Consider the following 23702-nt stretch of genomic DNA (forward strand, 5'->3'; position numbering starts at 1 on the left):
GTTAAGGAGATATGACGATTCGAATATGCCTCTCATTACAGAAATCCAGCGGTGATTTTGAACAAGCTCTCCATTCACTTTATATGGAGAGTTTTCTGACCTTGTGTTAGTCTGAGGAGATTTGCAAAAATTCTATAAATCCCACAACAATGATGGTGACATTTTCTGAAAGCCAGCAAAAATACCTACGTTTTGATGTATAATTTGTGGAAGTTGAGTGAAAATTGAGCAAGTAGCAAACAGTTGTTCGGACATGAAGAGAAGACTGCAAAACCTTCAGTGACACACTGGAAGCCAAGAGCATAGCAACCATAACAACGCATGTATTTTGTGAAAAATCACAATTTTGCAACTCAAAACTTTAAGAGGCATAAAAGTAAAACAGTAAAAGATTTGAAAAAGCTGAATCATACCTGAATAGCCAAATAATTTGTGAACATTTTAAAATTTGAATGGTTGTTCTAGGTGAAAATATGAGGAAGTAGTTAAGTTTCAAAAACAGGCAAAATTTAGCAGAATTGCTGAAGTTTCCCATTCATTTCAATGGGACAAATTAAAGGAAAAAAGCTTAATATTTTAAAAAGTATAATAGTTAAAAATAGCAAAAATCGTAGCAGGAATTAGCAAAAATAGCTGAATAGTTTAAAGTTTGAACGGTGAAAATAGCACAAAAATTGTGGAAGTAGTTAAACGGCGAAAAGTGTACGGAAGCAACTAGAATAAAGTATAAAGAATAAAGAGAAACAGGAACTCAATAGTGTGGATGCTTAAAGCATCCACACAATAATAATAAAGATTAGAAGAACAATACTGTGAATGCTTTTCAAGCATTCACACTAATAATAATAAAGATTAGAATAACAATACTGTGAATGCTTTTCAAGCATTCACACTAATAATAATAATAAAGATTAGAAGAACAATACTGTGAATGCTTTTCAAGCATTCACACTAATAAAAAAAAAAGCGTTCAGAAAATGGCCGAAGGTAAAACTCAGTATCCCAGAATCCTTTGCGCGTTACGAAAATTTCCCGGCATGCCGTTCAGCAGAATCCGAGAAGAAGACGGAGCGTCATGATGGAGTCTGGTGGAGGTTGAAGCAAGCAAACGTGCTTCGATCCGAACTGAGTGCAGTCCGAGACGCTCGTGCTCCTGAGGAGAACCACTTCACGAAGCCCCGCGGCGCTCCTTGAGCGCGCGCTAGTTACCTACCCACCTGCTGCGGAGACTGTCGGTGAGTTCATGAGCGCAGTGGCGCCTTGTTGTTCCGCTCCGAGCCGCCATTTAACCCCGTCCTGCAGGCGTCCGCGCGCACCTGGCACACCTGCGCGGGCTAGGCTCACCTCACCGTCTTAATCCCACCTGTATCCGCGCCGAGGCTCACGAGTCCCACGGAGCGTTTTCCCGGAGGCGCGTGCTAACGGTTAGCACCCGCTAGCACTATTAGCCGAGTTAGCCGCGTTAGCCCAGCTGCAGCCGGAACCGCTGTGTTTAAATCCGGGATAACCCCACCCCGAGCCTGCGGCGGGTTTTCACCGCAGGTCAGCGTCAGGTGTTCTGTGAGGTGTCCGCGTTCCTCAGGTGGTTTCGGTGGCTGGCTCTCACTGCAGGAGTCCGTGTGTGCCGACATGTGATACCATCAGCTCCTCCACACTGCGATCGCTTCACAGCGTTCATGGTTAGTAAAGTTTATTTAAACCGCGTTTCTCCTGAACATTTGCAGCTGCTCCTCAAAGTCCACAGCCTGCGGGTAGGATGATGACTCGGGCTGAAATCACTGCAGTGTTCGGCTCCTCCACGGCAGGCAGGAGCAGGTTACCTGTCAGGTGTACTGTTCAGGTTCCTTCATGTAGCAGCAGAAAGGCCAGTTGTAAATGCAGATAAAAACAGGTCAGTGAGAGTGTATATGCTCACCTGCTGTGTAAACATGCGTCTGATTCATTTATAAATATTAAATGAACTACCTGCATATACAGTCAGCATTGTTTGCTCTAACTTTTAAAGTTACAATAGTGGACTACAGATGGCGTAGAGTAGCTGTGAGGGTGGTGCAGGAGGCTCTGTGGACTGGTGTGTTTGAGATCTGTGGGGAGAGTACGTGTTACAGGCAGGAGCAGACCTCAGAGGAGCTTCATGGATGTAGTGAAGGAGGACGTGCAGAGGGTTGGTGTGATGGAGGAGGACCCTGAGATAGGAGGAGATGGAGGCAGATGATCTGTTGTGGAGAAGCCGAGGGGAGCAGTTGGATGATGATGATCTGTGACTCCAGGATATCTCCATTATTTTACAGCACAGTTTAGTCTTAGAACCTGGGACTGATGTGCTTACAGAGGGATCAAAGCCTGCATCCAGCCTGGCCAACGTCCGGCTCTTATCACAGTTGGACTGTTTTGGCCTCCAGCAGGTATGAGAATGAGACGAGGAGTCAGCAGGACTGATTCATTCACAGCACAGAGAATGATGTGATTGGCTGTGGATGAGCAGGTTCAACTGAGGGGGACAAACACTTTGGCTGCGTCCACACTGGTGCCAACATGAGTGCAAATTTGACAGTGGTGACCATTGAAATCACTGCTGTTGGTGCGAAGTGGGCGGGCCATGAAAAACTCATGGGACAGAAGCAACTACCAATGAGAGCACAGGATACTGCTGATAAAAACGTTAGACCGTAACCTAGGCAACCAAAGTCTGGGGTTTTCTGGAAGCTGCCGTCTGTCATTCGCAGCGAGCGAGCGATCCCGGTCCGAGGGCTTCTGAGAGCTTCGCAGCTGGATGAGGCCGAATGCTCCGGGGAGTTTTCCCGGGATTCTGTGACCTTAGTTTCCCTGAACTTCCTGTTTCCTGTGAGCATTTCAGCAGCTCTGCTTTGACTGTGGCACGCGCAGCTTGGCAGGGGTTAACGTAGGGCTGCTCGATTATGGCAAAAATGATAATCACGATTATTTTCACTGAAATTGAGATCTCGATTATTTGACGATATTTATTTAACCCTTAAGACCTACTATAGAACCAAGTCCGCCAGAGCTTATATTATATTTTTACATGTTGTAGTGCCATTTGTGGGAGCATTTCAAGTTGCTATACAACTGTTACAGCCCATATTTTAATAATATGTCTGCATTAAGTCCATAGTAACTACATTAATTGCAAAAAAGTGCAATAAACTACAAAAAAAATTGAAAATCGTTTTTGGGTTTTTTTTACATATATTTCTACTTTGAGAAATTTAAGAGGTTTATCCCTCAAAACTTTAAATACAAAAAAGTTGCAAAAAATAGTTTACAACAACAGGAAATTTATTTTGAGTGTCTTCATAGTTTTATTTTGGAGATACATTAATTTTTATACACTGCAGGAAAAACAAAAAAACAATCCTATGATGCAAATTTGCAAAGAAAACAGCAGGTGCATCAAAATAAAATATTTCCAGCTGTGCAATTTGAGTTCTAAGCATCCCAGAAACTATTCAGAAAAGTCAAACATGACTTATAAAAACACCAGTACAGGCTTTTAAGGCCTACGAGTAAAAAAACTACAATTTCTGCGAAAATGACGTCACTTCCGGTTTCGAGCAGGAAATGGCGGACATGCGATAGTTCGCGCTGACGTCTGTTTCACTGTGGGAAGTGTTACGAACAGCTGATCGGATCGGCAAAGCGTGTTTCTGGAATATTATGTTTTTGTTGCTGCAAGCGCTTTTTATGCAATTTTTGCAAAGCTTTATGTGGAAGGAAACCGTGACCGAGGACAAGCTGATGGCATCAGATGTAAGTACAACTCCTCCGGTTTCATATGCAAAACAAATTATTGCGCTAGCTTACGCGGTTCAGGTTCTACAGGGATTTAAAAATAGTTACACAAAACGGAGCGTGCTGCTCTGACCGGCTTTAAAGGGTTAACAATGACTTTAAAAAATAATATAAAATAGTGTGCAACACCACTGAAGTTTTTTAAACTCTCTTTTCAACCAACGGCAGTCACTCTCCAAATAACTTCTGCTTAGCTTTCCGAGCTTCCCTCGGGTCCTCTTAATCAGCGGTCTCCAACCTTTTTTGCGCCACGGACGGTTTATGCCCGACAATATTTTCACGGACCGGCCTTTAAGGTGTCGCGGATAAATGAGGGAGGGGCTAATAATCGGCTCCGTCATTTTTAATGATCGTTGAAAGCCCAGATCGTAATCGTGATTAAAATTCGATTAATTGAGCAGCCCTAGGTTAACGGTCTTCTTCTGTGTTTTTGAGTCTGGGCGCTAGCCTTACTGTGACGTTGTCTGTTTGTTAAAATGTTAATGTGGCGCTGGTGTGATCGTACAGACGGCTCAGAGGCTGCCGTAAAGACGTGGACGTGAAGCATGCTGCAGGCACGCTGCAGGCACGCTGTGATGCTGTTACTGTTGCAGTCTGGTGACATGTGAGGACGTCAGGTGAACATGTCTGTCTGTGGCCTGTCTATCAGACTGCGGGTGGGCGTCACTCTGAGGTTAGCTGAATGTGGGCCAGTTCAAACACCTGACCTTCGCAGGTGTTGCACGTCTGACAGGAACTATGACGCGTTGGCGCCCTGCTGTTGTTGCTGCTGTAATAAGCACAGTTCAGGGGTCGGGGCTGAGGTTTGAGCTGTGGTCCACCTTCTCTGGTGTTTCACACGATTACTGGAGAAACTGAGGCAGGTTGTTTTTGTCCATGTCTAAAATAATGACGTTTATGTTGGTGACATCACCTGGTAACAGCACGAAGGCGTGTCTTAATCCAGGACAGACATAGATTAAGACCTCGCGGCGCCCTGCGTTTGTCTGTTTTGAAGGTTAAATTCAGTTGTTTTTTTGCTGTAAAATTCTTTTTGAAGTTCATTTTTTGTTTCGTTCTCACGAGCCCCTCCAACTTTTGAAAAGCTGGTCCCGGTGACTCTTATTTGGGGGAGGAGCTTAAAGTGTTTGCGTCTTCCTGGCGCTACAACAGGAACAGACTGTTTGCTCCTCCCTTGCGAAAACGAGCTAACCGCAGTCTCTCTGCCCTCCGTCTGCAGGTTAACCGGTCGCCATGGCGACGGACGTGGGCTCACCGCAGCGCTTCTTCCATATGCCGCGTTTCCAGCACCAGGCGCCGCGGCAGGTGTTCTACAAGAGGCCGGACTTCGCCCAGCAGCAGGCCATGCAGCAGCTCACCTTTGATGGCAAGCGCATGAGGAAGGCCGTGAACCGCAAGACCATCGACTATAACCCGTCCGTCATCAGATACCTGGAGGTGCACACCTGTAAAGCTAATGCTAAGCACGCCGTGTAGCATGTGATCGGGTTTCAGGCGTCACGCTGTCTTTTCTTTCTCTGCAGAACCGTTTGTGGCAGCGAGACCACCGAGACTTCAGGGCCATCCAGCCCGACGCAGGATTCTACAACGACGTGAGTCTGCCAGCAGGGGGCGTGGCAGCCCCGACCCTCTGTTACACCCAGCACACGTGTCATACAGGAGCTCCCGCCCACAGCACACGCCTGCTGTGCAGCACGGCTCTGTTTGCGCAGCACGAGTTTGTTTTCACCTGATACGAGTCTGAAATTTCTCGCTCTCGTCTCGCCCGCAGCTCGTTCCTCCCATTGGCATGTTGAGTAACCCGATGAACGCCGTCACCACCAAGTTCGTGCGAACCTCCACCAACAAAGTCAAGTGTCCCGTGTTCGTCATCAGGGTGAGCCGCATCACTTCCTGCTCACCTGTTTGTGGCATAGGGATGTGTGTTGTGGCCGTTTGAGGCGTGACTGTTTGTGCTTCCTGTCTGTCTCCAGTGGACTCCCGAGGGCCGCCGCCTGGTGACCGGAGCCTCCAGCGGGGAGTTTACTCTGTGGAACGGACTCACCTTCAACTTCGAGACCATTTTACAGGTAACCAGCCGTCCCACTGTCCTTCCCAGTTAAGACTGGTTTGGACAGGAGGGTCTGAATCACACCTTTAAGTCTCAGCAGGCTTCACTCGTCCCTAACGCCCCCCCTCTCCGTCCTCCCCCTGCAGGCACACGATAGTCCGGTCCGGGCCATGACCTGGTCTCACAACGACATGTGGATGCTGACGGCCGACCACGGCGGCTACGTGAAGTACTGGCAGTCCAACATGAACAACGTGAAGATGTTCCAGGCTCACAAGGAGGCGATTAGAGAAGCCAGGTTTATACCCAATCTCCCATTCTCTGTAGTTCTGGCCAGTCTGTGCTGCACGCTGTCGGCCACACGGGGGCGCCACCTCCGCTCTCGCCACATTTTGTGTTTGTTGTGGTCGAGTAATGACAGATGTAAGCGTGTGCTGTTGCAACACTGCAGTGATCTGTTGTTCATATTCTACCTTCTGTGGCAAATGAGCTGTTATCTGTGTACACAAATAAAGTGATCACATTGATTATCTGCTCCGGGCGCGCCCCGTGCTGTCGGTGGAGAGGAGATCAATAAAGGCTCCAATAAAGTTTGAGGAGGGATCAATAAAGTAAACTGTAGCTGTTTAAATAAAGGTTTGAACTCAAAGTCTGCACCTTAAACACAGGGATCCTACGTTTCCCATAATGCAGCTGGGCAGTCGTCCTTCCAGTTTGTTACATCATCAGGGTACAAATGACGTCACACAGCAGGACCGTTTGGTTCTGGTTAGTCAGGCTGAGGGAGAGGCTGGGACCAGCAAGCTAAACTTTGACCCCCAGCAGGAACACCTGTACAGAGTGATGTCATCAGGTGTGCCACTCCTGAGTCCTCTGCAGGTGTTCCTGTTACTCTGTCCACCGTCTATGTTGACAATACCAGGAACATTTGGCCAAAGAGCTTTGTCCTTTTAGAGTCAGGGCAGGACTACGTTACCCACAATCCACTGGTTTCTCCAGCAGTGCAGTTGTAGAACTGTAGTTATTAGTCCGAGGCAAGTCCACAAGGAAGCTTAGCCTAGCTTAGCTCAGCGGCTAAATAAAACACGAACTTGTACGTGCGAGGGACACCATGCTCATTTAGCCTCCTTGGAGACCGGCTCAGATTGGGTCCAGTTCCTTCAGCCTGTCAGTGATTCTGAGTTGATGTTATTGATTGGTCTGTTTACATTTCCAGCTGCACATTAAAAACAGCGACGTCATCCTGAAACGTTGATTCTGTTCATCTGTACATTTTCAGTTGCAGAAACGTTTCATCATCATCAGGTGACTTCTTCAGTATCAGCTGACTGCAGGTTTCATGATCAGTGATATGTTCGTTGGTCAATGGTGAGGTTAATTTGCATATTAACGATCATGAAGGTGACCTCACCGCCCATTGCTAGTCAGAGGGGCGAGTGTCAGTCATTGTGCAGATGTGCTGTTTATAAGGAAATCTGCAGTCAGCCGACACTCGATGACCACGCCGACATGCGTCTGCACTGAAAGCGTCCAATGAACAGAATCAACTTTCCTTACCTGGAAGATTGAGCATGCATCAAGACACGATGATGTCACAGCGTTTGATTGGTTATGTTTAAATTAGAGTTTTACACAGCAGAGGATGATTGGTCCGTTGCTCACTCAAACTAAACAATGTTCACCTCAGGACAGCTGTTGTTAAGTCTTATTCACCACCTCATTGCACCACCGTAAATGTGTTTAAATGTGGTTCACACGGGGTTTACAACTGAACAACCACCTGCTGCTGACTCGCTTCAGCCTTTGTTGTTCCTCGTGTTCATGCTAAGCTAGGCTGAGCTCCAGCCTCACAAATGAGCTGAAAAAAACTAGAAACTGCTAGCCTAGCTTAGCACAGGAACTGGGCCCATGGGTAAAATGTGTCTGAGGTCATGTGGAGTTCAGACGGTTTAAACATGATGAGAGTGACCTCTCTAAACTTCAGCAGAGACTTTAAATGGTGCCAAAACCAAAGCGAGTCAAACATAAATGATGTTTTTAGTCTTCAGAGCTCAGCTTAAGTTCTTCTCCTATTTGTGAGGCCGACAAACGGCTCGTCCTCTGCGCTGAAGCGAAGGCGTTACCTGCTCTCCGATTGGCTCTGCTAAACAGTCGTTTGTGCAGAATTCAGGTTTATTTATAGAGCACATAATTTCAACAGCAGTCGCCCTGAGGTCTTACAAGTCCAACCTGAATGCCCCGCCCCTCCACCCCCTCACCAGCTGTTGGTTATGAGACGAAGCACTTTAGTATTTCATAATGTAATTTTATTCTTCACAGATTAAATCTTCTGTCAAAGCTCCTCTTTAACTCTGTCTTAATAACCTCGGAGCCTTGCAGCCTGCTCATTATACGCGGGAGTGGGCGGGGCAGGTGGTGGACATCGTAACCATGGCTCCCTGTGCAGTTTAGGACGATTGTGGCATACGTGCGCTCGTGTATTTCATGCGCTTTATTCTCGTGACCATCAGCTGATCCCAGTTCCTGCCACCTGAGCAGCTGCTGTGCACCGCCTGCAGACCAGCTCGCTGTGTCTGGTCCCACCTGAAGCTCCTTAACCTTCAAGTTACAGCCGAGTCTCTGAGTGGGCTGCTGTCCAGGAGTTTCTAATCATATATTAATGTTAATGTGGAAATGCAGCCAGTGTGATCAGGAAGGACAGTCAAGTGGAAAAAAGAATTCCAGAACAAAGTGTTACGCACGGAGAGAGGCAGCAGGGTATTTTTATTTTTAAGCTCCACCTGTCACATGTAATCGATGTGCAAACGTACAGTGCTCATCTTCAGAGCTCCGACACACAGAAAGAAGACCGAGGCCCTCTGCTGGGCACTGATGGTACTGCAGGAGGGTCACGGGGTCATCTATGATGAAACTCTAAGCTGGAGGGTGAAGTTGAGCGTGAATGGTCAAAGATTAAAGTGAGTGATACAGATTTGTGCAGCGAGGTCGTTTCAGTCTGAGGATGGCCGACGGTGGTGACTCAGCCGGGTCAGGGTGCTGAGACGTCTGAGCGGGACGTCAGATGGACGTGTGTCTGGTTTTAGGTCACTCTCGCTGTCTGCGGTGCGTTTGCTGATGTCGCCATAGGTTTGAAATCCTCCGTCGGCGTGTCACCAACTGAACGCCCACCTTTTATAAAGCCTTCCTTCACCTGCTGCTGCGATCATGTGCCATACCTGTGGTGGCAGTGATGCCGGTGACCTGGACTTGGTCCAGAAACCTCCGTTCCTGGTTTAACTGTTGAGCCATGTTTCAGGAGGAGCAGGTCCTGGTCCTGGATCGGCCTCACATAAGGTCGAGGCTCACTTCTTAAATCTGAAGTCAGGTGTCTTCATCGTCCCGGCGCACTCGTGTTTAACCCAGACGTGTTTCAGAAACGCTTTTCACCAACAGGAACGCGTGGACCCGAGCTCACAGATTTATCACGTTCAACCTGAAGCAGCACTTTACAGGAACGACGAGCTCCGTGAGCCGAGTGTGATGTCAGGGCTGCTGCGGGTGCACTCGGCTGGTCTGGGTTCTCTGCATGAGCGTTTCAGAGCTGTAACAAAGTTCCCACGCGTAGGACTAATGGAGGTTATCTTATCCAAATACCAACAATGGAGGCAGAATAGAATAGACTAGAATGGCCCTTTATTGTTGTTGTACAATGACGTTATGTGTGCTCCACTGTGCAGGAGCAAAGTAGACGGCAGGAACAGTGGAGGTCAAAGTGCTGGCAGAACAGACTTGGTGTGAATAGTCTGTGTGTGGGAGTGGGCTGAGTGATGAGGGTCACAGCTCAGATGGGGGGGGGGGGATTCTGCCTAAACAGTCAGGATGGCCCAGGGGAAGAAGCTGTTAGTGAGTGTGGAGGTGTGGGATCTGATTGACCTGAGGCTCCAACCACAGGGCAGCAGGTCAAACGGGTAGTGGGCGGGGTCTCCTGTGATGGCCCTGGTTTACCTGAGACAGGAGGATCTGGGGATGGCCTCCAGGGGAGGTGTAAATGAGCGTCTGTGCAGCCTTCCTGTTCTCAGTCGTGGCCCCCGAGGACCAAACACCAGGCAGGAGGAGAGCATGCCGAGGAGCAGGCCAGCAGCAGCTCCTGGTCCAGGTTATTCTTCCTCAGGACACAGAGGACGTGCAGCTGCTGCTGGGCCTTCTTTACCAGGGCGATGGTGTCGTGGGTCCAGGTGAGCTCAGCGGAGACGTGGGTGCCCAGAAACTTGAAGATGGAGGCAGATCACCCACTGATCCCTGATCACTGTCCAGGCTCAGCTGTGTCCTCCACGCCTGAGCCCTGTGCAGTGTCACTCAGCATCCAGCAGGTGGAGCTGTTTGAGCTCCTCAGAGGAGGAGGAGCAGTTCAGCCTGTAAAACCTGCAGATGAAGAGTAACTGAGTACTGTTACTCCAGTACAGTACTTGGATAAGAAACCTCAGATATCCAGATGTGGTGATGTTTGTGTCCAGGCTCGTCAGCAGCAGTGAGGCGTTCAGGTTCAGTCGTAGACTTTTGGGTCCTGAGCGAACTGAGACAAACGCGTCAGTGAGCTCGTGCTTCAGTCTGTTTTATTAAAAGAAGGAAATGATTGGCTCATAAGGAGGCTGCAGAAAGCAGCTCAGACTCAAACGTGGATGAGTAGGTTTGCACAAAAACAGCTGGTCGTGGACAGATGTGAGGTTGTCATGGTTACAGTAAACAGGATGGATGTTGTTTCACAGGACAGCCGATCAGTCTGTTTCACTGACTCACCTACACGAGGTGCTGGAACCTGCACGTTTAGACTTTCTCCTGAAAATGGTCGATAATATTCTTCACGTGGTCGTCGCGCTCCGTCGTACCCGACAGACGAACCTAAGAGTTCAGGTCTTCCACAGGAGGCGGGAAGAGTTTTTTTTAAACGTTAATTTAAACGTTGACGCGTCTGCTGAAGGTCGTCGCTGACGTCGCTCAGCTCAACACGATGTAAATCAAACAGCTGCCGTGACAACAGGAGTTTAAACGCTACGTTTCTCGTCCAGCTGCGCGTGGCGTCGCTGTAATTAAGCTGTCACTCTCAGCCTCTGTAACCGACCAATCACAGCTCTCCTCTTTTCCTTTATCTGCTCCCAAACTGCTGTTCATTAGACCAGATGCATGATGGGAACAGAAACCGCAAGCAGTGAGTGTTGGGAAGTCACGGCGTGGTTTAGAAAGGATGTGATGTCAGAGTTCAGCGGCACGTTGTTGGGTCGGCGAGCATGATGTCATTTATTCAGCGTTGCCCAGGTGAGCACGAGGCTGTGGCAGACTCCCCTGTGAGTACTTTTACTGCAGTACACAGAGTACTTCCTGCTGGGTGGTTAATAATCCCGACGTAGAACCAGAAACGCTGAGCGCTGATTGATCAGCTGATTGATCACCTCCACTCTCCTGAGCGCCCACCCCCAGCTCCTCTTCCCACATGAGTCATGTGACCAGTCTCAGGTGACTGTTAGCTGTGGTTCTCAAGTTGTGGTGCGGCGCCCCGCGATGGCTCATGAAGGGTAAAGCTGATGATGAATTGGTTAGAAAATTGTGACCTCTGACCTGAGGGGCTCCTGGATGTTTCTCTGTGTCGCATTATTGATGAGTCTGATCTGTGATTGGTTGCTGGCAGACAGGTTTGTGACTCCTCCCCTCTTCTTTATCTTTAGTTTCTCTCCGACCGATAATAAATTCGCCACCTGCTCAGATGACGGCACGGTGCGGATCTGGGACTTCCTGCGCTGCCACGAAGAGCGAATCCTCAGAGGTAGGAACCGAACAATCAGAGGCCCTTCAGCTCCGCCCCTTGCTGTCATGTAGTCCTCACCCGTGTGTGTGTGTGTCTCAGGTCACGGTGCTGATGTAAAGTGTGTCGACTGGCACCCCACCAAAGGCCTGGTGGTGTCGGGCAGCAAGGACAGCCAGCAGCCAATCAAGTTCTGGGACCCAAAGACGGGACAGAGTCTGGCTACACTGTGAGTCCCCCGCTGACCTCTGACCTCTGAGCCTGATGGTGTGTTTAGGACGCGTAGATGATAAACTGAGGCGTTATCGCTGAAACGAGAACAAAGACTGAAGTCGAAAAAACAACATTAATATAAAATAGGAATTTCTATGAGCACAATCTGACAGGTGTGTCTCTCATCAGCCACGCCCACAAAAACACGGTGATGGAGGTGAAGTGGAACCTGAATGGTAACTGGCTGCTGACAGCGTCACGTGACCACCTGTGCAAGCTGTTTGACATCAGGAACCTGAAGGAGGAGCTACAGGTGTTCAGGGGACACAAGAAGGAGGCCACAGGTGAGGGTGGGGCACGCTTAACCTGCATGTTAACGTCTGGCCCCGCCCCCATTCTCACACTGCTCTCTCTGTTTTTTCAGCGGTGGCGTGGCATCCTGTCCATGAAGGCCTGTTCGCCAGCGGAGGCTCCGACGGGTCGCTGCTCTTCTGGCACGCAGGGTATGACGAGACCAGTGTAGGCCACGCCCACTCGCTCCTGCCATTTTTAATACACTCTCTCTGTTCTCACCAAATTGGATGGTCCCACACATCGCATCCATGTTTAACCTGAGGTATTGAGTATCATTCTGCATGATTGGCCAACAAATCTGTGTGGGCGTGGCCTCAGCAGTTAGAAGTCTATAAAGCAGAAGCAGGTGTGCTCAGGTTACTAAACCGGAGTAATAGCATCACACAGCATCACGACCTTCTGCAAAACAATTGTCTCCGTTGGTGTTGTCAGGGTGGAGAAGGAGGTCGGGGGGATGGAGATGGCTCACGAGGGGATGATCTGGAGTCTGGCCTGGCACCCACTGGGTCACATCCTGTGCTCCGGCTCCAACGACCACACCAGGTACTCGCACACCTCGCCATGGTCTTCATCTTTCTGGCTGCCTCTCCTCCTCCTCCATGTTGGAGTGCAGCTGCTGATGGTTGTCCTGGTTCAGAACCAGCAGGCGGTCCTGGCTCCTCAGCAGAACCAGGACCGCCTGCTGGGGAAACATGGAGGCTGATTCCTAGAGTTGCTCTCTAAAGTCTTCTGTCTTTAACCTTCTCAGCAAGTTCTGGACGAGGAACCGGCCGGGCGATAAGATGAGAGACCGTTACAACCTGAACCTGCTGCCTGGGATGTCGGAGGACGGCGTGGAGTACGGTGAGCCGTGGAGGACAAACGACTGTCGGCGTTTGCAGGTTTTTCTGTCCTCAGCTGATTCCACTGCGCTCTTTTATTTTCAGACGACGTGGAGCCAAACAGCATCGCCGCCATCCCCGGGATGGGCATCCCCGAGCAGCTGAAGGCGGCCATGGAGCAAGAGCAGAGCAGTAAGTCTGACCTCCGTGAACGAGACATTGTTTGTGCTGCTGCAGGAGGAGCCAGACGTTGTTTCAGAATAAACGAGGTTCTGTTTGTAAGTCGTGGTTCGTTTTCCCTGAGCGTTGGCAGTCAGAGGTTCACTCCTCGGACTGCAGATGAGGCTCACGCTCAGGAAACGGCTCACCGCTGACTCAACGTCTCAGAGGACAGAAGCGGCTGAACAGGGAGCACGGGCGCAACTCTCTTCCTCACACAGGTGTGACTCTGTCCACAGGTAAAGAGGCGGATCCTGAGGTGGAGATGTCCATCCCTGGGCTGGACTGGGGCGTGGACGAGGTCATGGGCAAAGACGCTAAGAAGGTCCCTCAGAAGAAAGTCCCGTACGCCAAACCGATCCCTGCGCAGTTCCAACAAGTGAGCAGTCAACTCGCCGCACTTTAAACTCCGCCTCCTGAAGGCGCGGTCGTCGGCACACTGAATGCAAATGTCTCTCTCCTCACAGGCCTGGGCGGAGAACAAAGTGCCGGTGATGCCTCCTTCTGGAGATCTGTCCAAAGACAGGAAGGTGGAGCAGAAAGTGGAGATGAAGAAGAAGACTCAGGCGGAGATCGAGCAGGAGATGGCGGCTCTGCAGTACACCAACCCCATGCTGCTGGAGGTGAGCGCGTCTGCCGCCGCCGGCCGATTGCCCATTCCACTCCGATCGTTAGAGTTCAGCTGTAGCTCAACCTGATTAATCCCACGGAGAAAAAACACCCGCTGCGCCTCGGAAACGTGAAGCGTTAACCGTGTTTCTTTAGCTTTGTTGTGAACGCTCGTCACCTTCAACATTTGGTTTTACTCCAGAAGCTGAACAGCGTCTGTTCTTGCCACTGTGGTCCCGTTTCCACGGTGACCCGAAGCCTCCTTTACGCGTCCTCGATCACTAACGTGTCTCAGCTTGTTTTAGGAAAGTGTGAGAATTCCTTTTGTTGCCATGCAAACGCATCGATAGACGATCAGAGCGGCTATGAGACCTTCGTAGGAACACTGAAGCCTTAATGAAACCTCACGTCTGCTTCCTCACCCTGATTGTTTTTTCTCTCTGCAGCAAATGAAGATGGACAGAATGAACCAGATGAACACGGATGGCAACATGGGCCCCCCACAGGGACAGGGCTCGATGCCCCCCTTCCCGGGCCCCGGCGGTCCCGGGGGCTCCATGCCTCCTGGTCAGCAGGGCTGTCCTCCAAACATGCCTCCTCAACAGATGTCCAACACCATGGGCCCCCCAATGGGCCCTGGAGGCATGCAGCCTACATTTATGGGCCCTGGACAGATGGGCCCACCCTCTGGACCCCAGTCTCACCAGGGGCCCCCTCAGAGCATGATGGGGCCACCGGACATGCAGGGGCCCCAAGGTATCCAGAGACATCCCGGCCCCCCAAGAAACATGGGCCCCCAGGGGTCCCATGGTATGGGACCCAGAGGGATGCAGGGGCCCCCTGGTGGCATGATGGGCCCACCCCCTCGAGGAATGGGTCCAAGAGATCCTCAAGGACCCCCACCTCAGGGGGCCATGATGCCACCTCAAGGGAACCTGATGGGCCCCCAGAGTTCTATGCAGGGGGGGATGATGGGGCCCCCACCAAGGACACATGGGAACATGCCCAACAACTATGGCATGGGCAACATGCAGGGGCCCCCAGGAGGGATGCACGGACCTCCAGGAAACATGCAGGGGCCCCCTGGTAACATGCAAGGACCCCATGGAAACATGCAGGGGCCCCCTGTTAACATGCAGGGCCCCCACGGAAACATGCAGGGGCCGCCAGGAAACATGCAGGGACCCCCGTACATGCAGCACCAGGTGAGCTCCTGTAGATGTTTGGCTGGTCCACAATCAGCCCTGTGTGTGACAGACTGACGCTGACTTTATGTGGTCTCTGCAGGGTCAGAACTCGGGGCCCATGATGCATGGGATGGGGCAGCAGGGGCCAAACAACAAAGGTAAAACTGTCCTGAGTCAGATGTGGCTATTCTCAGGGCTCCTGTTCGGGGCTCTGGTGTATTTTGCCTTCTTGAGTCCTAACAGTCACTGTTGACTCCTTTTATTCATCAGACCCTCGAGGGCCACCTCCAAGCCACCACATGGGCCCTCCGGACCGGCAGGGCCCAGGGGCACCAGACCAGGGCTCAGGGTCATACTGGGGAGACAACCAGCAGGGCCGACATGGGTCGCAGGACTTTGACGGAGGCCAGGATTTCCACAGCAGAGAGGAAGGCTGGAGGCCAGGACCAGGATATCAGGGGGGAGGAGGAGGAGGAGGCGGCGGCGGCGGCCACAGGGGGGCAGGACACCGAGGAGGAGGGAGTGCAGGGAACTGGGGACCCGATGAGCGGTTCGGTGGGGAAGGCTTTAGAGGACGGAGAGATGACAGGTGAGTCCCTGATCACAGACTGTAATCAACGATGGTTGTAGGGTCATGCACTGTGCCTGAAGTCCAGCAGGGGGCGTCTCGTGCTCACCTGATCTCTGAGAATCGTTTCCTGATGAGTTTGTTCCAGCACCTCAGAGTGTGGCCTTGGACTGTTTCAGGTACAGAGGAGGCGGCCCAGGCCGGCCTGGCGGTCGAGGTTACCCCGATGACTACGGCGGCCAGGAGGAAGGTTTCGATGGCCCTGAGGAGATGGGTCGAAGCTGGGACTCCGGAGGCCACGGGAGGCCGCCTCGAGGAGGTGTTCCGCCCAGAGGAGGAGGTGAGTCTGGTTCTGGCGTGCCCCCTGCTGCTGAGTCCCTCTTACTGCAGGCTCAGGAACGCCAGAATCAGGTCCGAGTCCACACAGTCCAGAAAACCTGCAGCTGAGGCTGAACTCTTATTGTGGCGGTGCCTCTTCCTGTCTGTAGGTCACGATGGTTATCGGGACGGGCAGCAGATGCACGACGGGTCGACTCCGACCGGTCGAGAGCGCCCCTCCTCCATGCAGGGGATGGACATGGCGTCGCTTCCCCCCCGCAAGCGTCCGTGGCAGGATGGCCCAGGAACCGGCGACCCGCGAGAACACGAGTCAGAGCGACCCGACGGAGGTGAGCGACGTGTTTTCAGTTTTGCTCTGCTGTAACACTCTCACCTTTTTAAAAAACAGCTTTTGAGCTGATATTTAAATGTTTTAAAAATGAATCCTCATCCCGCTCTGTGTTGTCGAGCAGGTCGCCCGCAGAGGGAGGATGGCGGTTATGGCCCGTCTGGTCGAGGTGGGCGGGGCGGTTGGGGCCCCGTAGGAGGCCCCAGGAGAGGAGGACCGCCACCCAGAGGAGCACCAAGGGGGGGCCGGAGCCGGTAGTCTTAGAGAAAGAAGAAGAACAAAAGTCCCATGATCCTCCTCTCCTCTGGTCATCCCCCTGCTGGTCCCTGCACAGACTGAGGGCAGGGCTTCCTGCTGGACTAGTGGTCATGTGACAGGCTGAGGCCTGTTCTGGCTCGTGATTGGTGCTGCAGAGACTGTACCGGCGTCTTTTATTCACCTCGTCTGCAGCGTTTGTCCTTTTGTAACAGATTTCTATGTTTGTGTTTTCACTGAGGTGGACAATAAAGATTCACACTTCAAACTCGTCACAGCGACTCCACCTGTGCACGGGGGGGGGGGCGGCATTTGTCTGTTTTGTTGTGTTTGAATAAAGTTTTTCCTGTGGTGCTCCAGCTCAGTGCTCAGAACTCTAAGAATCTCTGAGGCTTCCCCTGAACATTAGAAACCAGCTGTGAAACTTTATTTAAAAGGATTTTGTTGGGGTGGTTTTGATAGCGCGGTGCGGCCATGCTTGTGTCAGGTGGTTCATCGCTGATCTCGTACAGGTGAGCACCTGTTACAGGACGTCAGGTCCTTCCCTGCGTTCAGGGCTGAATCTGGCTCATCATTAATCATAGCTGAACGTTTCATTTCCTGTTTGATATGTAACCTCACTGTGTAATTACTGAATAAAGTTTGTACCCCGGGAGCGTCACCTGACCTTCAGAGAAGCTCATGTGCAGCCGACTGCAGTCTTCACCTGAAGGACGCACAGGTGGACGCAGAGCCTCACCTGAGGGCCGTCACGTTCCTGGAGACACAAATGGACCTTAAAGTCTGTCCTCATCCTGGTTTCACGTGGACTCTTCGGTTTCGGCGAGTCGGTGTAGAACCTCTTAGTGAGTGTAAAAAACCACCTCGCACGACTTCCTCCAGGAGCAGTGTGGTGATAATCAGAGCTCCACGTCAAACAGCACTGATCATTAAACAGTTTGCAGGTCTCAGACTAAGCTCGTCAGAGTTTAATCTCCTTAAAATTCAGTGGAACCTGCTGTGGTTTAGTTTAAACGTACTAAAGAGACTTGACGCCTCACTTTAACACAGCTGAAGTTTTTTCCCTTCAGGTTCATTAACCAAAGCCTCGCTGCGTTCAGTCGCCTCCTTTGTTTTCTCTGTGATGTCAGTTTCATCATTAGTTTCATAATGTGCTGCTGAAATTTACATTGCCCTCCAACTGAACACTGTGGCTATCAGGCCGTGACCTCTGACCCCTCACACAGGAACTTCCTGTGATGATGCGTTCAAAGACCTCTGCTGAATCTACAGGTGGCTCACGTCACAACATCATCATCTTCACCCCCTGATGTGGTCAGACTACAATGTGCCACATGTTTAGAAAATAAAACATATGAAGCCAGACAGATGTTCAGGTTGTTTTTAATCTCTGTGTCAAACTTAAATCACATTTATTTTAAAAAACACAAAACACCTGCATCAGAGGGAAATTCAGTTTTTAGTCTTTGTTTGGTCCTCAGTTCATCACCAGCAGCCTGGCCCTGCTGCAGGTCAAAGGTCAGGCTTTAGTGTTCTCATGAGTCCTGCAGGTCAAAGTTCAGGGTTCAGTGTTCCTCTGCAGTAAGCCATCAGCAGTCAATAATCAGAGGAAAGTCTTGACGTTAATCCGGACCCTGGACATTCCACAGCAACCCCCCCCCCCCCCCCGGATGCCCGGGTCCCGGTCAGATCGGCATGGTCTTCCCGGTGACGGTCCTCCTGATGGCGGACGCCGCCATGCCCCCCATGAAGCGGATCCCGGCGCTGCCTCCGGGTAGCAGCGACACCAGGCAGCCGGCGATGACGGCGACCTGCAGGGCGGCGCCCAGGGCGGTCAGCACGGTGCTGTGGAGGCTCAGCGCCGCGTACAAGGTACCACCGAGAGCACACAGGTACACGGCGGCTCCGGGGGAGGTAGGGAGGCCAGCGGCCAGCCTGCTGGGCCCGCGGAGCACCGCGGCAGCCGCGATGGCGAACACCGAGCCAAGCGACCAGAGTAGCGCGAACTTGCGGGCGTAGAGCAGCAGCAGCGGGGCATACAGCGCCGACAAACCGAAGCAGAGTGCGGAAAACGACACGCACACGCCGAAGGCCAGCAGCCGCTGGCGGCGGCTCATGCCCGGCAGGCAGGGATCCGGTTCGGCCGACCACGGCCACGACAAGCCGCCGCTTCCGCCCGAGCTCTGTCCGGAAGTGCTGGCGGACCACGGGCTGGACCACCGGCCGAACCAGCTTCCCGGGACGGGCTCCGGGTCGCCCAGGTCCACCGCGGTGCTGGAGCCGGACTGGGAGATGGTCTTTGCGCCGCCGCCTTTGGACTGAGACAGGTACTCCTGGAGCTGTCGGTTCAGGTCTGCCATGACGGCCCGGCTAACAGGCTAACTGCTAGCAAAATACTTTTTCTTCTTCGCTGGTTGCTCTCCGAGTCTCCCTGCAGCTCAGCGAGTCGCGGCCTCCCGGAGGTCAGAAATAGAACTGCACCTGCCCGGAGTTCACCGGCAGAGGGAGACACGTGACGGGCTTTGTGACGTCACCGGATCAAACCGAAGCAAAGGCCGGGAGTCCGAGAGAGAGAGAACGAAAATTAGATTTAAATAAATAAAATTAAACTGCGGTGAAAAGGGAATTCCCCCAGTGTGGGGGAAAGTTTATATAATCAAGTCAAACACTCTTATTTCAACATCAGTGAAGCCTTCAGGGCCATATCAGCAGCTGTCAATCAAACTGCTCTTAGTGATAAATTCACACTCATTATGATGGTGTGTGTGTGCTGGAGTCTGATTTCTCCTCTTCAGTCACATGACTTCAGGACGTTTTCAGCTGTTGTACTAAAATTAACCCTTCAGATGATTGGCTGAAGGACTGACACACACAGCCATCTAGGGTGTGTGTGTCACTCAGAGCAGCAGTCAGAGGACCACCGGGCAGCAGGTAACACACATGACACACATCTAAACCCATTTAAATGCAACAGTCATGATTTATTTAACAAAAAGCCAAAACAGGAAGCAGTAGAGTCCATAACTGAGTTCTGTATCATGTGCTCCTGCATACGTCTGTCATAAAAACGTCTGTACAGGTGACAGCAAACTGATGAAAGGACAACATCAAAGTGCAGCTCGCACCAGCAGGTGTGACGTCAGTGCTGTCGTCTGACTGCGTTGGCGAGAGTGAGAACAACAAGTGTAAACAGTCCGATCCCTCAGGAAGTAGCAGGGGTGGACTTTCTCACACGCCGTTCCTCTGTTTGGTTAAATAAATATGACTTCAGATTATTTCTTATTACATCCTGTGACCCAGAATCCTTTAAACATCGGAACTAGGGCTGGGTATCGTCACTGATTTCTAGAATCGATTCGATCCACGATTCGATTTAAATCTGGGAAATTTTGACAGTCAGAAATTCAGATCAGTACATTTACATATTTTTGTATCAATAAAAAGGAAGCTGACACACGCAAGACTTTATCACAGGTGTGAGCATCACAGCAGAGGCCTTTGTGTCAAAGTAGCTGAAGATAAAACACAGACAAACATGGAGGTGATTTTCCTGTTCTGGATTTTATAAAAATATTCTGCAGTACATCAAAAACGAAAGAAAATCATTAATGAACATATGAACATCACCTCTGACGTTACAGCGGTTTTGTTAGAGACACAGCTAAGCGTTTTGCATTTTGAATAATTTTAAAAAGTTTACATTTGTTCAGTATTCAATCAATTCAATCTTTATTGGCAGACTTCATGTCCATAAAAACAAGACAGAAACACCCCCCCTCCCCAACACAAGGTATAAACTATTAAATATATATATGTATATAAATAAGTATATAAAGCATTTGTAAAAATATAAAACCATAATATACATAAAACACAATTACTTAAAATAAACCAATAAATACACAAACACTTTAACCAGTGCTTTCTCAGACTGGATGAGTAACAGGAACCACTCACTGTCGGATCTGTTGAACAGCAGAAATGAGGTTTTCTTTTTGGAAGAATGTAAAAGGGGAAAAAAACAACAGCTGACAGCCTGTAAGAACGGTAGACTTGTGCGTAACAAGCAAGCGAACAATGCAGAAAACAGATTTTTAGACGGGAAACTGATCTTGAAGTACAGAGAGAGAGAGAGAGCTGTGCATCATGGTGGAAGCAAAACAGCAAAAGTCAGAGTGAATTCATGACGATGTTTATGTGAAGCTTAGTTCGGATCTTCTTTTGCTGCTGGTTCGGTCAATATTGTTTGGAGAGACATCAAACTAACAGCTTTAGAATCAGCACATAAAGGGCGTAAACACAAAGCTCGACCCGCCGACAGATCAGAGTCAGCGACCCGTCGGCTTTCAGCCCCGACCGTGAGAAAGGCGACATCTCACTGATTCTGATCCGCGGGTCGCGCTGTGTGTTTAAGTCTATGTGCAGAATCCGTGTTCCTGCTCTCATTTACTGTCTTAACTGTTTGGTGGTTGTTGAAATTTTGTGAGATTTCACCAGAGATTCTGGTATTCCAGACAAAATAAGTTTATATTAAAAAAGCGATTCAGGATTTTAATGAATCGATTTTACGTTATCCAAGCCAGAATCGATTTTAATCGATAAATTGATTATAAAAACCCACCCCTAATCGGAACCAGCATCACACAGACACGCACACATACCTGCTAATCCAATCAGAATCCTTCTTGTATGGTCTGTTTGTTCTGTAACCTCACAGCAGCCATATTGCAAGTTTTCCTGAAAGTATAAATGGGTCTGGGCTCCAATGAGCTAATACTACAGGCAGGTGAGTTTTAAAAACATCCTTCCCTCGTACAGGTGTTTGTTTGAGATCAGCCGTAAGCGTGTTTATTTTAACACGGAGACTATGGCGACTAAGTCAGTGCTGTCCCTGCTGGACGTCAGAGGAACTGCAGCTGCTGGTGTTTTAGAGTTGGAGGCTGATGTCTGTGTTTCATTTGTGCTTCAATGGAGGTGTGAGTGCATTCACATGTGTGCTGTTCTGTGATTGGCCAGTGCAGGCGTGAATTCACCGCTCTGAGCTGCAGTAATGTCTCTCTGTGTCTCCAGCAGATGGCGGTCTCTCAGATTACCCCCACCCTGTTTCTCAGTGGGGCCGACGCCCCTCTGAACGCAGGACTGGTGTTGAAGAAAGGCATCACTCTGATTGTCAATGCCACACTGAGCCACGCCTGCCCCGCCTACCCAGGGGTGGAGTGCCTGCGGGTCCCTGTCTCCGACCTGCCGAGCGCCCGCCTCGGGGATTACTTTGACTGGGTGGCTAAGCGTATCCATGGTAACTGTGGCGGTGGGACGCTGGTGCACTGTGCTGCCGGGATGAGCCGCTCTCCAGCACTGGTGATGGCGTACCTGATGCGCTACAGGGGCGTGACGCTGCGGCGGGCACACCACTGGGTCCAGGAGAGCCGGCCCTACATCCGGCTGAACGCCGGCTTTTGGGAGCAGCTGTTGCAGTACGAGAAGAGGCTGTACGGGAGGAACACCGTCAGGGTGGCCCCAGAGCCGCCACCCAGGACGCCGCCTGGGACACCGCGGCTGGCCAGGTCTCAGCAGCAGACGGGCCTGCTAACACTGGTGCCCAGGTCACCGCTGATGTCACGTGCTCAGGTGACATCATCAGCAAACAGATCCAGGAGGGGATCCAAAACCATCAAAGTCTGAAATTCAAACACCTGGATCCTCAGAGGGATCCCTGCGCACACCTCGGTCCCTGCACACACCTGGATCCCTGCGCACACCTGGATCCCGCACACACCTGGATCCCCGCACACACCTCGGCCCCTGCGCACACCTGGATCCCCGCACACACCTCGGTCCCTGCGCACACCTGGATCCCTGCGCACACCTGGATCCCGCACACACCTGGATCCTCGCACACACCTCGGCCCCTGCGCACACCTGGATCCCCGCACACACCTCGGTCCCCGCGCACACCTGGATCCCTGCGCACACCTGGATCCCGCACACACCTGGATCCCCGCACACACCTCGGCCCCTGCGCACACCTGGATCCCCGCACACACCTCGGTCCCCGCACACACCTGGATCCCCGCACACACCTCGGTCCCTGCACACACCTGGATCCCTGCGCACACCTGGATCCCCGCACACACCTCGGTCCCTGCACACACCTGGATCCCTGCGCACACCTGGATCCCGCACACACCTGGATCCCCGCACACACCTCGGCCTCTGCGCACACCTGGATCCCCGCACACACCTCGGTCCCCGCACACACCTGGATCCCCGCACACACCTCGGTCCCCGCACACACCTGGATCCCCGCACACACCTCGGTCCCCGCACACACCTGGATCCCCGCACACACCTCGGTCCCCGCACACACCTCGGCCCCTGCACACACCTGGATCCCTGCGCACACCTGGATCCCGCACACACCTGGATCCCCGCACACACCTCAGTCCCCGCACACACCTCGGTCCCCGCACACACCTCGGTCCCCGCACACACCTCAGTCCCCGCACACACCTCGGTCCCTGCACACACCTGGATCCCTGCGCACACCTGGATCCCGCACACACCTCGGTCCCCGCACACACCTGGATCCCCGCACACACCTCAGTCCCCGCACACACCTCGGTCCCCGCACACACCTCGGTCCCCGCACACACCTGGATCCCTGCACACACCTGGATCCCCGCACACACCTGGATCCCCGCACACAACTCGGTCCCTGCACACACCTGGATCCCTGCGCACACCTGGATCCCGCACACACCTGGATCCCCGCACACACCTGGATCCCCGCACACACCTCAGTCCCCGCACACACCTCAGTCCCCGCACACACCTGGATCCCCGCACACACCTCAGTCCCCGCACACACCTCAGTCCCCGCACACACCTCAGTGCCCGCACACACCTCGGTCCCTGCACACACCTGGATCCCTGCGCACACCTGGATCCCGCACACACCTGGTTCCCCGCACACACCTCAGTCCCCGCACACACCTCAGTCCCCGCACACACCTGGGTCCCTGCACACACCTGGATCCCCGCACACACCTCGGTCCCCGCACACACCTGGATCCCTGCACACACCTGGGTCCCTGCACACACCTCGGTCCCTGCACACACCTGGATCCCCGCACACACCTGGATCCCTGCACACACCTGGATCCTCGCACACAA

At 51.8% G+C, this 23702-nt stretch overlaps 3 protein-coding genes across 4 annotated transcripts; 2 read left to right on the forward strand and 1 right to left on the reverse strand.

Annotated features, from left to right (window-relative positions):
• Nucleotides 1–1044: 1044 nt before the first annotated feature.
• Nucleotides 1045–16960, forward strand: wdr33 (WD repeat domain 33). Its single transcript, XM_085377381.1, has 21 exons — nt 1045–1235; nt 5030–5247; nt 5334–5402; nt 5582–5686; nt 5784–5879; nt 6007–6158; nt 11560–11657; nt 11739–11865; nt 12039–12193; nt 12274–12352; nt 12636–12746; nt 12952–13046; nt 13130–13216; nt 13483–13622; nt 13711–13866; nt 14299–15057; nt 15140–15197; nt 15310–15628; nt 15787–15947; nt 16096–16275; nt 16399–16960. The coding sequence occupies exons 2-21, from the start codon at nt 5044–5046 to the stop codon at nt 16530–16532; spliced, it is 3285 nt and encodes a 1094-aa protein (XP_085233507.1). The 5' UTR covers nt 1045–1235; nt 5030–5043; the 3' UTR covers nt 16533–16960.
• A 1037-nt stretch (nt 16961–17997) lies between these two features.
• sft2d3 (SFT2 domain containing 3) lies at nt 17998–18893 on the reverse strand. Its single transcript, XM_085377515.1, has one exon. The coding sequence runs from the start codon at nt 18887–18889 to the stop codon at nt 18215–18217; it is 675 nt and encodes a 224-aa protein (XP_085233641.1). The 5' UTR covers nt 18890–18893; the 3' UTR covers nt 17998–18214.
• A 537-nt stretch (nt 18894–19430) lies between these two features.
• LOC146612708 (dual specificity protein phosphatase 18) lies at nt 19431–22470 on the forward strand. 2 transcript variants are annotated; one of them, XM_085377523.1, is made up of 2 exons: nt 19431–19460; nt 21600–22470. In XM_085377523.1, the coding sequence occupies exon 2, from the start codon at nt 21603–21605 to the stop codon at nt 22209–22211; it is 609 nt and encodes a 202-aa protein (XP_085233649.1). In that variant the 5' UTR covers nt 19431–19460; nt 21600–21602; the 3' UTR covers nt 22212–22470. The 2 variants fall into 2 exon arrangements, with proteins under 2 accessions (XP_085233649.1, XP_085233650.1); XM_085377524.1 differs by having other exon boundaries at nt 19441–19460; nt 21603–22470.
• Nucleotides 22471–23702: the final 1232 nt, after the last annotated feature.

The sequence above is a fragment of the Diplotaxodon limnothrissa genome, linkage group LG18 (genome assembly GCF_057381915.1).
Source record: "Diplotaxodon limnothrissa isolate DT_005_m linkage group LG18, D_limnothrissa_male_GT1.1, whole genome shotgun sequence".
Taxonomy (NCBI): Eukaryota; Metazoa; Chordata; class Actinopteri; order Cichliformes; family Cichlidae; genus Diplotaxodon; species Diplotaxodon limnothrissa.

Coding starts and splice junctions, on each gene's coding strand:
- sft2d3 (XM_085377515.1), bottom strand. CDS start 18,889: ATGGCAGACCTGAACCGACAGCTCCAGGAGTACCTGTCTCAGTCCAAA.
- LOC146612708 (XM_085377523.1), top strand. CDS start 21,603: ATGGCGGTCTCTCAGATTACCCCCACCCTGTTTCTCAGTGGGGCCGAC.
- wdr33 (XM_085377381.1), top strand. CDS start 5,044: ATGGCGACGGACGTGGGCTCACCGCAGCGCTTCTTCCATATGCCGCGT. Junction 5,248..5,333: donor CCGTCATCAGATACCTGGAG/GTGCACACCTGT, acceptor CTTTCTCTGCAG/AACCGTTTGTGGCAGCGAGA. Junction 15,198..15,309: donor GCAGGGGCCAAACAACAAAG/GTAAAACTGTCC, acceptor TTTATTCATCAG/ACCCTCGAGGGCCACCTCCA.